The 16,607-nt window shown below is 33.8% G+C and overlaps 1 protein-coding gene across 3 annotated transcripts in view; it reads left to right on the top strand.

The window, feature by feature from the left end:
- Positions 1 to 16,607, top strand: part of LOC110445100 (homeobox protein mab-5-like) — a 75,453-nt gene that overhangs the window by 39,829 nt on the left and 19,017 nt on the right. For 2 of the 3 annotated variants that reach the window (XM_021489493.1, XM_021489494.1), the window contains one exon: positions 15,099 to 15,615. In XM_021489493.1, the coding sequence (XP_021345168.1) occupies positions 15,114 to 15,615 (502 nt within the window). In that variant the 5' untranslated portion in view covers positions 15,099 to 15,113. Of the gene's footprint in view, positions 1 to 11,565; positions 11,758 to 15,098; positions 15,616 to 16,607 lie in introns of those variants that run through there. The other variant, XM_021489492.1, reaches the window with a different exon arrangement.

Raw genomic sequence — 16,607 nt, 5'->3', positions numbered from 1 at the left:
GAGTTACTCTCACGGCACGAGATGGCGCGCTTCGCCTGCAGCCGTATCAGGTTGTCACGTGACCAGTATCATTTATGACGTTTTATGAAGCGATTGGGTCATATAAGAACAATAAACCGCGTTTTTATGTCTAGTTTTACAAGAAAATGTTCAATAGTGGCTATTTATTAGCCATTTATTCACAATTTCAGCAAGTTGTCTTGTTAAACTTGGCATGTTCCTCTAACCCCAAAGTCCGTCCTCCGTCGTAAAAAAGCAAGTCTGAGTAAAACTCTGTAACGGGCACTTAGTGGTATTGCATACTTACGGGGCACCGCGAGATGGTAACGCTGTCATAGAGAACTCGTGTCAAACGGTGTGTGAACCCACGTGATAGGAGGCTTACGTCGTATCCACGGACTCACTGTGGGGCAGAGATGGTTAGAAAGGGATCCCACGTTCGTATCGACTCTAGTGCTCGGCAGGCCTGGTTTTCTCTGCGAGGAATATCGTTACGATACCATTGTATGATTCAGCAGCAGAATTTTACCCCGAAGTGTTAAGCATTTGCTTTTGATTCAACAGTTCTTCTTCTTGCGAACACCTTCTGTATGAAATATCAAGATGGTTACGCTGTTCTCGAAGTAAATAGTGTGCAATGTACATTGGCATAATGTTCTAAATAATCTGTTGCATCAATTGGTATGATGTCTGTAATGTTCTTACGGATAGAGTACCATAACGTTCGAAATATAACATATTGTGTGGCATTAGTAAAATGTTGCTATATTCGGTAGTGTGGTTGGCAGCATATTTGCCGTAGTATGCATAAGCATCAACGATTGGAATGTTATACTGTGTACCTTGGCATACTGTCTGTAATATTCTTTTGTCATAAGTAATTCATACTTATTTAGTAAGATGCACTCATGTAAAAATTCGGATAAATGCAACTATTGAAATGTATATCATTCACCAGCGATGCAGAATGAGATTGCTGGTCTTGTTTCAATTATGAATGTGAATATAATTGATATTCCGTTTGTTCAGTGTTTATTATCCAACTAAGAATCATATCTGCAAAAATTTGTATTTACTTACAGTTGACCAAACAATGGTTTGCCTGAAGTATTGTGAATTAAAAAAAAATATATGAAATATATCATTATTCTGACAAAAAGGATTATTAAGGAATATTGAGCGGTTGTTAGGAAATGCTGTGTTTTCAATGGCAATCTGGTGAGATTCTTCGTTATTAATTTCCGATTCGTTTAATTTAAGATTTATATAATAAACAAATATGAAAAATTAAGATAGAAATATAGCATGAAAATCTATGGGATATCCCATGGATTGGTTAAGAAATAGCATGTGTACATACGCAAAAATATATTACAAGTTGAAAAATGGGTAGGTTCCAAGTGTAGCATTGTTTGTTGATAATCACATATAAGAGGATATAGAATGTTACATACAAATGTATAAAGCAAGAGACTTGTCAAAATAAAGCTCAATGGTATAACATGGGTAGGTATTGAATGAATGGGTAGGTACATGCATTCAATATTACATTGGTATATGTATCTATACATTAGCCCATGCTAATAGCTAAAGACTACTTAATGGATAGCCATATAATATTTCAATTGTACATGGGTAGGTTTAGAACAAACATGGATAAGTATAATATCACATTGCATCTTTCTTTATTGTTTGCCATTAAGAAAGAAATAAAGTTTACACTAATATCACATTGACGGATATAAAATATACCATAAGTTGTTATAAATATTCTATGTAAAACTACACAATAATAATTAGATAGTTTGATATTATTACGACATGGATAGCTCAATTCGAATGCATACTTAGCAAATAATTTACATAGATAACTATACATTAAAACGTGGATAATAAAAGAGGATACATGCAACTATTTGATATTACATTATTACATGGATATCTGAAGAAATCAAATGGAAAGCTATACAATATATGGGATATGGTTCTTCACGATATGTCCCTTTAAATTGTCCAAACTATTAAATCAATATCAAACCGTAATGTTTAGTATGAATCCATCTTTCTGTGTTCAGTTTTCTTCAATCAAGCCAATACTATAAAAAATAGGGTTTTCATATACATTCACGGTAATGTAAGTCACTGTAATGTTACTGTATTTTAAGTCATTATTACTGATATGGAGTGTCTGCGTGATGTCCTATATGTTATGCATCCAGTCATTTCGATTTTAACTTGAACCCAAATGACAAAATGACAGAATTCAAATGATGCACTCCGCTTCAAGGTCGATCCAGACATTCGGTATGGATACGCTCATTGTATAGGATATCGCTTGCTCTCATTCTGTCACGTGATTTCACGTCATAAATATGTAGTTAAGACTATGCATTTCGTAGTAAAAGATACACGCGCATCACGCAAGCCTATCTACAAGTCAATCATCCATTTGGGCAAGACCGTCGCTAGTCGATTTGTTCAAAGTTTATCGGAAGTTTGAGAGACACTTGCTTCGACTTATATAACAGACACGTTGTACGCCAATACTTCAGTTGTATGTATGATATCTTCATCAGACTATAATTTGTATAAATACAAACAACGAGGAAAAGATCAAGGAGATCAAATAATAAATTATTGGTAGTTGTAGTAATTAAATGTACTAAAATGATAAGGTTCATTTGTATAACATGTGATATCTCAGTATTCTGATATGATCTGATCCAGGAAGTATGAAAGAGTTTAGAATTTGATAATGTTTTTAATATTATTTATTTTTTGGTTCATTATAGAAACAATAATACACATACGTGCAGATATACAAACGGTAAATTAGCCATATCTATAATGATTTTCTAGAGAAGAATTTATTCTAGGTATTTTATCAATATTTGCAATTTTGACGTAAAATCTTTGCCGGAAACATGATCCTTTGGCTGAAAGTGTATTAACATCTAATTTGTTTACTCTGTAACGCTTGTCTTTTTTGTTAATGAATTCACACAATATTTACAACTGTTCCTACGGTACATTTTCACATGGAAATAAGAAGTTTACCAATCTACAATGATAGGAAATTCGTTTTTCTGTTTGTGCAAAAATAATATTATAATGTCATTGGAAATCGTTTTCACGAACTACAGCTCTAGTAAAATAGATGAGTGAACGATATTGCTAATATTTTCATTATTTCTGATTAGTCCATAACACATGTCGACATCTGTGAACAACTTTTGTTGTCTCGGGTTATTTTCCATTTCTGCTCTTCTTTTTCTTCAATTTTACACAATACAAACTTCTGTTAGCTCTACTACACTTTAACTTCCCCTCCACCACTCGAATACTTTGCTATATTGATTGCTTAAGGGAACACATGTGTATAGGTCATACTTTTGTTTCTATGTCCTTTTTGCTGTATTTATTTTAATTATTTATGAAAGAAGAAATACAATTTTAAACAATATAAATACAAAACACAAAGGTCCCTAGAAGTTTCTTACGGATATTCGTCAGACACTCGACTGATAATGAAAAGACCATGGCGAGTTTTCCCAGCCAGACAATATAGTGGACTGGTCAGGGATGATCTGTCCCGCCTTGAGTGACCAGTAATGTCTCTATCAGCCCTATTGTCCATTCTAAGCCTCTCCTCCACATTTTCTGTTAGCCAACAAAGTCGGACGATTAGTACTTTGTAATTTGGATAAAGAAACATTTTCTTGTCAATGACCGGTACGTTAACGGCCGTGGAGAGATAATGATGACTTGTTCGGCCACCGCTAGTGGTCAGTAGGCACAGGACACGCGGACGATCAAAGAAATTGATACCTTTCTGATTTAGTGCGGAATTGGTCGCTTGTCTTTTTAATTGAAGGATAATAACGGTTTTAGTGTCTTAATGGTCACATTTCGTCCCCGTTGGTCAGTTTGTAATGGTCACTATGTGTCTGTGATGGTCAGTTCAAGGGTCTGAGATCCAAGGATGACCGCGCCGGACACACGGATGTTCAAAATACCTGTGAAAATAGTGAACGATCTAGCAGATTCTTGTGAATACCGAAATAAAACTCAGAATTCAAGAGCTACCTTGTTCCTTGTAAATCTTTATTCTTTTTAAGACTGGAAATAAAACTCGAGACTTAGAAGTCCCGTTGTTTCCTCACAATGATCACTGAAATGGCAAATTCTGGTGTAGAATGTGTAGAGTTTGATCCGAGAATTTGTAAAGAAGTTGTAACGAATCCTTATGCTGGTGTGAAAAGTTCCTTAAAATTTTGACCACACAATCTGGCTAACTCTGTTAATTTGATGGCAGTATAAAAACGTCCCAAAGCAATATTGTCCATATACAATGCGTCCAGGCTCTGAAACTGTTTAATTCTTAACGTCTGGGAGCCATCATACCCAATTTATCTGTCGTTAAAGGTAAGTTTTATTAAGTTATTTTTTTCAGCAATATAATTTTACGTGAAAAACAAATACTCTTTAATAACTAGAGGATTTTAAAAGTATAGCTTTGACGCTTTAAGTAATGGGTTTTATAATATATTTCATTATTCAAAATAAAATAAATAGTTATTAGATTATAGTTACTTTAGATTTGAACGAACACTATTAGCAAATTACGTGATATTCAATTTATATAGTGCTATCATATAACGAGATCTGATTGAGAAAATGATGGATTTGCCAGTTACTTTCTGCAGGATTGTTATCTAATAGTTAATATTTAATTCTGAGATGTTGGTGAAACAGTGAACTTTTAAAGAAATAAATATATGTAAATCACATATCGGTGAAAGTGTTTCACAGACACTATGCACTGATGTTACTATTAAATGATAAATGTAGTTTTTTTCCATTATCTGAATGATAAATTTTATGTAGAAAAAATATGATATCATAATCTAAAAAATATTCTGATTAGGTCAAAAGGCTACACTGCCTCGGGACTAACGTCACATCTCATATGCAAATTTGTTTTATGTTGTTTTCTTCTACCGTGTGTATTCGATGAAAACGAGACAGAGGGGTGGTGTTGGTTTTTACTCCTCTGTAAGTAAAGCTTTTATCTACATCGATACATTGGCCTCGTTTAGACAACGTTATACACTTAGGGTGACGTCACGCTCAGAGATCACAGCGACTGCCGTCCAGCTTTAATTGATGCGAGCGCAAATTTATCCATTAGCCTTAGAATTATAATGAACTGGTCCACCTTACCGTCCCGTTCAATGAACCTAATTTATTGATAATGATATCATATTCCTCCCAAGATATTTCCGACAGTTTTTATGGTATCATGTCAGGAGAGAAATTATGTTTAATTGAATATCAATAGGAGATAAACATGATTATTTTTGCGATTTTGTTTGCAATATATCTGTTTAAATCACTGTATTTTTCAGCCATTTTCTAAAATATTTTCTCAAGTTTAAATGAGAACAAAACTAATTCATACATTTAGCTACAAAATGCATTGTATACAGAGTAATTCCCAGCTTTTATACCGTTATATAGCTAGCTACAATATACAGGGTAATTCTGAGATTTATTACACAAACATTTAGCTACATTTACGCTATACAGGGTAATTCTGACATGCACGCTATACAGGGTAATTCTGAGATTTATTACACAAACATTTAGCTACGCTATGCAGATTATATACCATTACAGTTTGCTACACTATACAGGGTAATTCCGAGATTTATTACACAAACATGTAGCTACATGTACGCTATACAGGGTAATTCTGAGATGTATTACACTAACAGTTAGCTACGCTATATGCAGATTATATACCATTACAGTTAGCTACGATATACAGGGTAATTCCGAGATTTATTACAGACATTTAGCTACATGTACGCTATACAGAGTAATTCTGAGATTTACTACACAAACATTTAGCTACATGTACGCTATACAGGGTAATTCTGAGATTTATTACACAAACATTTAGCTACGCTATGCAGATTATATACCATTACAGTTTGCTACAATATACAGGGTAATTCCGAGATTTATTACACAAACATTTAGCTACATGAACGCTATACAGGGTAATTCTGAGATTTATTACACTAACAGTTAGCTACGCTATATGCAGATTATACCATTACAGTTAGCTACAATATACATGGTAATTCCGAGATTGATTACAAACATTTAGCTACATGTACGCTATACAGAGTAATTCTGAGATTTATTACACAAACATTTAGCCACGCTATACAGATTATATACCATTACAGTTAGCTACAATATACAGGATAATTCCGAGATTTATTACACAAACATTTAGCTACATGTGCAATATACAGGGTAATTCCGAGATTTTTTACACAAACATTTAGCTACATGTACGCTATACTGGATAATTCTGAGATTTTATACCATTAAAAGTAAGCGACATTATACAAGAGAATTCCAAGATTATATGCTATTACAGTTCGCTACAATATACAGGGTAATTCCGAAATCTATTGCATTAACAGTTAGCTACATTATACAGCTCATTTCCGATATTTCATGCCATAAGATATTATATGTAAGGTCGTATTTATAAACATTTATTTTATTACCTGAATTCATATTTTTATTAAGAATACATTATTATTTTCATTATAAATAAAACAGTAACAGTTTTTTATNTAAGTTGTCAAATAAAAGTTAAATTGTGTGTGTGTGTGTGTGTGTGTGTGTGTGTGTGTATCATATTGTATGTTGTCTCTGTATTGTTTTGTATATATGTTATGACTGATAAGTCAACCGACTTAAAGTAATAAAGAACTTGAACTTGAAGGTCGTATTTATAAACATTTATTTTATTACCTGAATTTATATTTTTATTAAGAATACACTATTATTTTCAGTATAAATAAAACAGTAACAGTTTTTTAATGACAATACACTATTATTTTCATTATCAATAAAATAGTAACCGTATCTCTTATCTATAAAAAACGGGTGACAAGAACAGGTATACAATGCGGTACCACAAAGACATCAGATTGTTCCAGTGTTTTCCTTTCTTTGTCAATTATATGTTGTTTGATTCCAAGTCATAAATATTACACATGTTTTACAACAGTGTATACATGAAAAAGATAACAATCTGAAAAAAAATGGTCGAGTTGATAGAAATATCATAAATATAAGTAAACCTATCAATAAATACATCTCGCTGGTTTACACATGAAAGAACTGATAAGATCGAGGATTATAGCGCTGTCATCGATATTATTGTTGTAACCGTTGTCTAAGACAACCGGCAAAGTTTTATTAGACCCCCTAATCACGGCACCTTACTTCTCAATATTGTACATGTCCCTCTCGGCAGTTCGTCGTGCGTCGTAAAGCCACGCCAATACAAACAGAGAGAATTTACCTGCAGTCAATTTTCTCAGGGCGATTTACTAGGAAGCGAAAGGAATGAGGTCATAACAAGTGTTTTTTTATTTTTTATTTTTATTTTTTATTTTTTATTAAAGTACAACAAAAAATTGACTGATATTTGTGAATCGTGCGTACACGTTTGAATTAAAGCAAGCAATGTCTGTAATTGGTCGTAAAACATTAGGTAGCGCTGTGAGTATAGTGTTAATTAAAATACAGCAAAGACATTCTGTAATCATCGCCACGCTGTTTCACGTATGCTAATGTTGCTATTTTAACTTCATATACTCCTGAAATTAATGTTGATTGAACCAAGCATATCTTATATTACAGTTCCTTTATTTTACGTATCAAACAATGTTTGAACGTTTTTTTCATTACAAGAAATATGTTCAAGATGCTTACAACCTATGTGAAAATAAACTGTAGATGTAGAATAGAATTCCTAAAATAATTCTGTAAAATTAGGATAAAAGTTGTTTGTATGTCATACTGTTATTAATCAATAACAACAATTAAATGTTCCAAACATTATATTACAAATAAATTAGAGCAAATTACTGACAAAATAAAAAACAAAATGATATAGAATTTGAACAAATGAGTAACTATCCCTCTTGATGATTGTTTTTTTGAAATTACATTTTTTGTCCAGACGTATATATATTGCATATCAATATAAGTATATGTGTATGATTAGGTGAACATACAAATAAATGTTTCCGTACTCCAATAGAACTAATTAACGAAGATACGAGTGTTTTTATAGAGTGTCCGATGATTGCCCAGTGATAGCTGTTACTGTAAGATTCACTGTCGGGCATTAGTAAGGCTAGCGTCAATTGGTTTTATTGCTGCAGAAACGTGAAATTAAAGAAATTGGCAGTCACAATGCGAGCGTGTGAGTCGCGCGAAGATTTTCCCGTGGTCTCAAGTGTATTGAAGTATTCAGAAACGGAACGCCAGTGTACGATCCGGAGACATGCATACGTCACAAGACACCGGTATCTATTATCGAAAATTTGTAAAATGGCATTCTCTTGAGAAGATGGTATTTCATTAGCCACAAAGAAGAGTACTCGAATCACATCCAAGACCATTCATATATTGTGCCTCTTTGAGTAATGAAGAAATACCACCAAGTGTCCGTTGTCAATAGACAAAGCTCGCGTCAAACGTTTGGAGGAAATGGGAATCTAGCAGTAAATGGTATGAAATCTCCCAGACTGATGAAAAGAGTTGTAGAAGGAAGTTCCAAAACGAACATATTTCAGTGTAAATCAAAGAATATTGCTGGCTGAAATCGTTATTGCGCCATTTAATCAATTCATTAAATTAACTTAGACGGAAAAACATGACTACACAGTCAGTAATAACGTATACGTTTCAAGATTACAATTATAAATGCCATTATTTTTTTTAAAAGGTGTATCCGTAATCAAATTTAAATATAACTATCAGTTTCAATTGACAAAAATTGGAGTATTTGAAGATTCTTTCATCCTTGAAATTAACAATTATAACAAGTCTTCCCTATTAACGAGCGGCCTGTGTTCAACCATCACGAAGGCTCTCGGGCGCGCTTCATTATTTCAATAAATAACAGTTAATCAATTTTGCGGATTATTTACGAGTTTTGTTTTTTTGTGCGGAAAGCACTTGCTGATACATGTCTTTGAACTGGAGTGTGAAATACCGACCGATATAACTAGAAATCTTGTTAAACAAGCTATCCCATCTTGATAAGGTTGTTGTGCTCAATGCAAATTGTATAAAGAACTAAGTAAATCACTAAAAACAAGTACAGTAATAATCGTAAATCTACAGTGACAGAAAATTGCGTGGAGTGCACGCGTGCACGCGTGCACGTAATTATACCGATACACATCAACACACACCTGCACTCTCTTGCATATATTTGTTTCTGTGTCAACGTGCCGATAATTTTCCCCGACATTCCACGGATGAGTAGCGAAGATCGAGATACATACCTTCATCAGTCACCTATATACTACAACTCATGCAATTATTATTGGAAGCCATTTACTTAAGGTAGGATTCAATTACAATTTGTATTGATGTTCTGTTTTTAAATTAATCAATTAATTTATTTTTAAATAGATCGTTACGTTAATCACACAATAATATCAAATATTTGTTGTCTCGTCCCATATCACTAATTACCCTAAAATTAATCGTGAATAACTAATTGTACAGCTCTAAACAATCCCAGACACTCAATAGGAAAACTAGGAAAACTAGGGAAACTCGATATTGAATTAAGTTAATTAGAAATAAAGAAAATCGTAAGGACATTGAGAGAGCTACCAGAAAGTCCCCAATTGGCAGTACAGGGGGATACTCATTTGCTTTATTTTAATTTTCTAGTTGGTATTTTTCAGGACGAGAAAAAAACAAATTCTCCGTCAGTGAAAACAATACATCGTTGGACTTATCATAACCTCAGTCCAGATATATACTGAAGTGCAAACAAACATGTGTTTATCACGATAATTTGGAAACGTGTTTAGGACACTTTTTATGGTACTTCTTGTCCATATTCTGTGACATTCATTGTGAGTTACTAGAGGGAACAGGAGCCCAACGTAACTACGCTCGCCATGTGACTAATTAAATGATGTTTATTACTACATTGTAATAAGTATTACATAAAATCTCCGTAACGATGATGTACATGAACACAAAGGTAAGAGCCGTGTGATGGATGGAACTGTCTGGTTACCTGATGGTTGACGAGAGCTTACCTGTACACAGGTAACTATCAGTCAGAGCAATTCTACAGGAAGGCATTTAACAGAAAACGGACGTGTCCATCACACACATGTAATGCTAATAACAAGATGTCCGTATTTTGTGTTTTTCTATGTGTGCTTTATAATATATAATTATAAACCTCTAGTGTATAAATCAAATGAAGCAATTTTATTATACGGACGCTACCCTAGTGAAGACATAAGGTAATGGGTGACGGAAATGTAACATACCTGCTTTCTAAATATTTCAAGCATAAAATTCTTAAACATAATTTACATTATGTATATGAAACATAAATATATATCAAAGAACAAATGCAAATATTGTTATGTATATTTAATTGAAATACAATCTAAAAGATAAAACTGAGACTAACCAATGAATTTTATGTATTTTATAAAAAAAAAGGCGTTATGTTAGATTTTATAAAATCATACTGAAAACTCTTTTGAAAACTCTCTCTACTGATTTAAGAACACAAGTTCTTAGGCGCACATTTCATAAAGCTCGTGCAACGCCGAGACGGTTCAGATACATCCTTACAACAGAATGTCAATCGGTTCCTCATTGGCAACATGATACTTATAATTAGGGAATACTGCAAACGATTTCTTCTGTAATTTTGAAGTCTTCCGCACAGACCTAAATTTTAATCCTATGGAGGAAATAAAGCGATCACTGCTACAGAAATTAAAGACTAGGACGGGAGAAACATGTTCCAAACAATGACATCAAATGGCTGCTCTCGTTTTCAATGGTTAGCTCAATGTCCTGTGCCGTAGGTCCCCCCTAATAAATCTAGACCTCCGCTACGAAGTTTTATACGTGGTTCGTAGCCACAGTTCACACATCTTACCTGTTCGATTTAGTCAGTCCCAAACATTGTATTATAAAATATCCCGTTCTGTATACGTACATCTTAAAACCTCACGCCAAACAGACAAACCTTACACTATAAAGACTCAGCAATTTGCCAGCGCAGTGATAATTACCTCAATTTCTATTAAACACACATAAACGTTGCTATGAAATGGCTGATGTATGCTGATTACTGATTGGCCAAACCATCTTTTTATGAATATTCATAGCAATAGTTCTTTCCGAGATTTAGCAGCTATAAAGCAGAGATGTAACTCCCAACGTTACAATAAACAGAGGATTTCGATTAATTCAAGAAAGGGAAAATCTTTTGTGGTAAATATTTAATACATTTTTATCTCACTGCGAAGATTTCGTTAAATTCGACTTGATTCACAAGGTAGCCGTATCTTTCCGACTGACTGGGTTTTCTGAATTGGTCGGCGACGATTGGCTGAGCCTTGTCACGTGGTTGCAGGCTATATTCCGTATTTTATTAGCTCTCTGTGTGTGATATGCGAGGTCATAGGTTGTTGTGTATCGTACAGTGAGGCAGGCTCGCTCAGCCTGTATACACCACGTTACTAGTAGTGTTTATATTGTTTTGGCGAGAGCATGGTTTTGATAGCCCGGCCAGTGGCATTAAGGAGCATACATACATAGTAGTTATTATACACTAAAATTCAAAGATCGAATGGAATATGAGAAAACGTGTGTAGCAAGGTATGTATTTCGATAACGATGGAACCACTATACGATGTTCGCACCATTTCAAGGCCAAATATATTGAAATTTAATTGATAATTTTATGTGTTTTTTTATACTCGTTTGATGTTAAGTTTTATTCCCTTTTATATGGAGTGTAATCAGCATGGCCCAGTGACCCGGAAGGCAGAGATAGAGTACATACCCGGGGGAGGGGGCAGATAGGCCGATATCACAGGTGCTCGGGAATATTGTCTTTACATTTTGATACACATATTTGATATACATCGTATTATAACGAATACCTTTTGTCGTTCACGACTAAGGGAACGTATCTTCTACATTATATTATCAGTATTCATTACGTATCGCATCACAGCTCATATTTTGTTAAAATGTCATTTTTTTGATAACTAATTACATTTATTTAGTTTAGTTTATTTTATTATTATCTATCGTTACTGATTGTCGTTTTAACTGTATAACATTTTTTATTTAAACATTGCCTAAACATTAACACAACATTCTGTCACATTAAGTGTACATTTATTAGAATTTATGATGATTTTATAAGCACTATTAAAGCTGAGCTGTGTATGTGTAACATAAAGCGTCATGTGAGATTTACGAGGACCCTAATGACTTTCGTCACATTCAGTGTGTGTCACATCACAGACAGTATATATAGATATATGTGTGTGTGTTTGCGTTTGAAAGGGTGTATATGTGTAAGTACCTTTTAAAACACGTTCAAAATGATTGTGTCCTTCGTTTCATATTTTTTGTAAGAAATATAATGTGCCAGTGAATAATATATTTGTCACGCATCCTGCTCACGAAGCATGTTAGTACAGCTACATTTTCAGTTTTGACGAATTACATTTGTATTGAAATTTGCAAATTGAGATTGCGTTGGGTACGAGATAACATCTTTGGATTTTCATCCGCTGTGAAACGCTAGATAGCTAATTACATATGGCACCCGGCACTCTCCGCTAATGGATATATTATTCCGAGTACATACCGGCTTCTTATACCCCAACAATACTGGATTAATAGTAGATGTCCAAAGATCCCCCCCAAAAATATTCGATGTTTCACAAAGCTTTCATACAGCGTATCTCCAATCTAGATGTAGCCTCATTAACGAGTCTGTGAAAAAACACCTCTAATGTTTGAAAATCATGAATGAAAAAATCATTGACTATACACTTAGTACACGGGCAGGTGTTAAACCGGTTAACTCGGTTTCAATCTCACAGGCAGTTCTTCTTTGCTGTCAATATCCTTATTTATATCCCAGGTTTTTAACGCATTGTATAAAGTGAATAAACACTTTTACGGGCACATCTGTACAAAATGGTACATATATATATATATATACATGTCTTCATATAATTTAACAAATTCAGATTATAACTATCAGATATTGTTTGCAAAATAGCTACATATCACTTAATACTGGATGCATAAAACAGCATAGGTGAGTGATTTTTATGAACTGAAACTTGTTTGATGACTGCTTTGGAATGTTTTACTGTGTTATATGACTGGATGCTTGTACCTTAAGCTATTATGAATTAGACCTACCTGTTTGTTTGCACACGTGCATTTAAATTGTACTTTGCCCATTATAAATTAATACTGTGAACCAAAAAAAAAAGCTATCAGAATCCTACAGTAGAGCTTTATGTTCCTACTTTTCTGTAGCAGATAAAGCAATGCCTGATAACAATGCGCTGAGTTAAACAAGACCCGATATATTCAATGAATTTTTAAAATTATTTTATTGTGAACCAGCTCAAAGAAAAACATATGCTTTATCTTTTGAAAGCTTTGCAATGTATTTTGTATTTCGATTTTTTTTTTAAATACACATACATTATCACTTTATTCATTTTCTTTGCGTGTCAGATGAGATGCACGAATTTTAAATTTCCATAATATTGTTGTTATGTAAATATTTATAAAAGTATAGGGTATCGTATAGCAGTGTGTATAGTTTGTCGTAATGTGGTCTCACAAAAGGCTCATGTAAAATTAATGCAATCTTTCATACGCCGCCATTCTTGCGTAAATATTCTTCTATAAGTTTTGACGTGCTCGATGAATATTTCTCCAAATACATTTGAATAAAAGAAATCATTTCTTGACCACAGACATGTTCTATCATCGTCGTTTAAACAACTAAAACACATGATAAATGAGATGTTATGCATGTCTATAAATCCTGACCATCTTACCGTGTGTAGTTTTGATTTCGATCAAATTCATTCTGTGATCATTTTTATTTTAATATCTGATGAGTTTGTCGAAAGTTAAATTCTTTACAAAACGCACATTTCAAATGATGATTGATATTCATAATTCATTATTCGATATAACAGGCGTTCCTTCAAAACAACCTTGAAAAGGAGAATACCTGAATGTGTAAAAAAGCGGAAAAGTACATAACGATTTTTTTCCACAGCGTTTAACGTAGAAGTTATTAAATATTTATGGAAGTTCTCTAATAAAACAAGAATTCAACAAACAACTGTGCCGATCAGATCCCTTTGATTGATTTGACATTTAACTCGGTATAAAACCTAAGCCATCCATATCCGAACGTGATATAGGATATTTACACTTCTGGGATTTACATATAATATTTATTTATATATATATATATACAGTAAACGTTATATTTCATAATAAGGTTTTTAGTAACCTTCCATCCGTAAACTGATTCCAGTGTGACATTTCGCTCCAGACTTTATGGGAGGAGTTGTAAGATTTTATCCGGATGACAATTGTGTCGTTTCTTTTATTGTCTTTTTTTAATTTATTTTCATATTATATTACACGTGTTTTCGAAATCGATCTATTATCTTTCTACTATAAGACAACCAGTGATAAAAATATGGCCAGGTCACAAAATGTACTGGATAAGTTCGTGTATGCCTTCTGTTCGTGGCCATATAGGTTATAGTATTTTTTGCATCGCCTCTTTGACAAGACGTTCTTTTCTCTTGAAGTTGATGTATGTATATATACAGCTATTATAATATAATACTCCTGTAAGTGTTTTGTATATTAATACAATTCGCAACCAAGGATCTTGCTTGTTAAAAAGACCAAGAAAAAACATCCTTAAATGTGATTGAAATTCATAGAATTTTTACATGCAATGTTTATATATATAGGAATTAACATTCAATTAATTTTCAACCTGTTTTAATATTAGACTCTCTCATTACATGACGGACACGAATTCTGAATTGTCATAATCACATTTGAATAACGACATTATTATCTTAAACAGTGTTATGAACATTTACAAACATTGGGCCCTTATTGTCTTTTCCTGGTTTTTGCAGGTGTTATGTTGAGCGATGGAGACTGCCAATAATCTGTTAGCTCACTCAAGCTTGCCGTTCTATCCAAACGGACTGACAACGACTGTGTCCAGCATCCTCAGCTCGAGTCCTGGGGGTCAAGACTCGGCCATCGGGCGATCCGGACAGAACGGCTGGTCAAACTACACAAGCGACGCAGGAAGTATCAACGGGCATAACTCGTGTTCAAGTATGTCTTCATACAGTAATCTCCAACTGGGAGCTTCCTTCTCCGCCATGAACTCCAAATCTCCGTACAACTCGTTCACGAGTGCTGGGGCGGACTATATCAACTGTAGACAGATGCAGTTAAATCATATGAACCCTCTTAACATGCCGGCCATGAGGAATTATCCTCTGTACGGCGACATGTATCAGGCTGCCCATCCCCCGGGCTACACGAATGGAAGTTTTTATCCCGACATGCCCCCCGGTATCCCCCCTCTCCCAGGGAGGGACATAGACTGCAGGAGCGCCAACTCGGATTCCCCGAATCAAGGTTTGTATATAATTGTTTTTTAATGTGTGATTATTGGACTGAGAATAGAGATAATGGTCAATATAAGTGCAGTAAGCAGGCTATAAATAGCTTTTTGGGGTTAGCATAACATCAATGTATGGAGAGGGAAACCGGATATGGTCATAACAGGGGATACAGTGAATCACAATATTTAGAAATTAAATAAAACACCTACTGTTACCTTTACATTTATTGTCACAAAACTATACTATCGCTCAATTGTCAACTGGTTTTGTAAAAAATTGATAAAATCAAAGCTGTATTTATTTGCTGAAGTGTCCATCAGGTATATTTCAAACGTCTTTCAGATACTGTAAACGGTCCCCATCCCCCTAGAAACGTGACAATTAGTAAAGATGCAGAAATGTATTGTATTCTTCTTAAGACAGGCAAAAATATCACGGACAAATAAATAGCAGGAATTGCCTGTAATGACTTTTCTAAATGACTTATTATTAGCTATTTAATTATATCTCTTCCTTGTTTAACTTATCTCCATAAGTAAGACGATAGAAAAATAATTATTACACGAAAAACGTCCTATAATAACCGTGAAAAACGGGTACATATTCCATCAGTTTATATCATCCAATTCAGATTTAAAGGGAAATAACTCCGGTTTAAACTGACTTTTCTGTGTGTGATACATTGATAGTGCACTTTTTCCTCCAAGTTTAAAAATACTATGATGTAAAGCCAACAAAATGGTGAACCGAATGTATATACCGATAAATAATAAATAGGTCGGCTTAAGGGTGTACGCAAAAGGGTAGTATTGTGTCAAAATAGTTCATAATGATATTGAAATTAAGTTAGTGCAAATATTCTATCAGTTATTTGACACTTATGAACAGGGTGATTAAATATTAATATTTATTTTGTTATACCTTAAGATAATTCTACGATTATGCACATATCGGATATTAGGTAATAAGTGGTCATTTATTAATCCAAAATTTAAACATAATCGG

This window comes from Mizuhopecten yessoensis, unplaced genomic scaffold (assembly GCF_002113885.1).
Source record: "Mizuhopecten yessoensis strain PY_sf001 unplaced genomic scaffold, ASM211388v2 scaffold2711.2, whole genome shotgun sequence".
Classification (NCBI taxonomy): domain Eukaryota; kingdom Metazoa; phylum Mollusca; class Bivalvia; order Pectinida; family Pectinidae; genus Mizuhopecten; species Mizuhopecten yessoensis.
The sequence above is the reverse complement of the archived record's forward strand: the minus strand, read 5'-3'. Positions and strand labels throughout refer to the sequence as shown.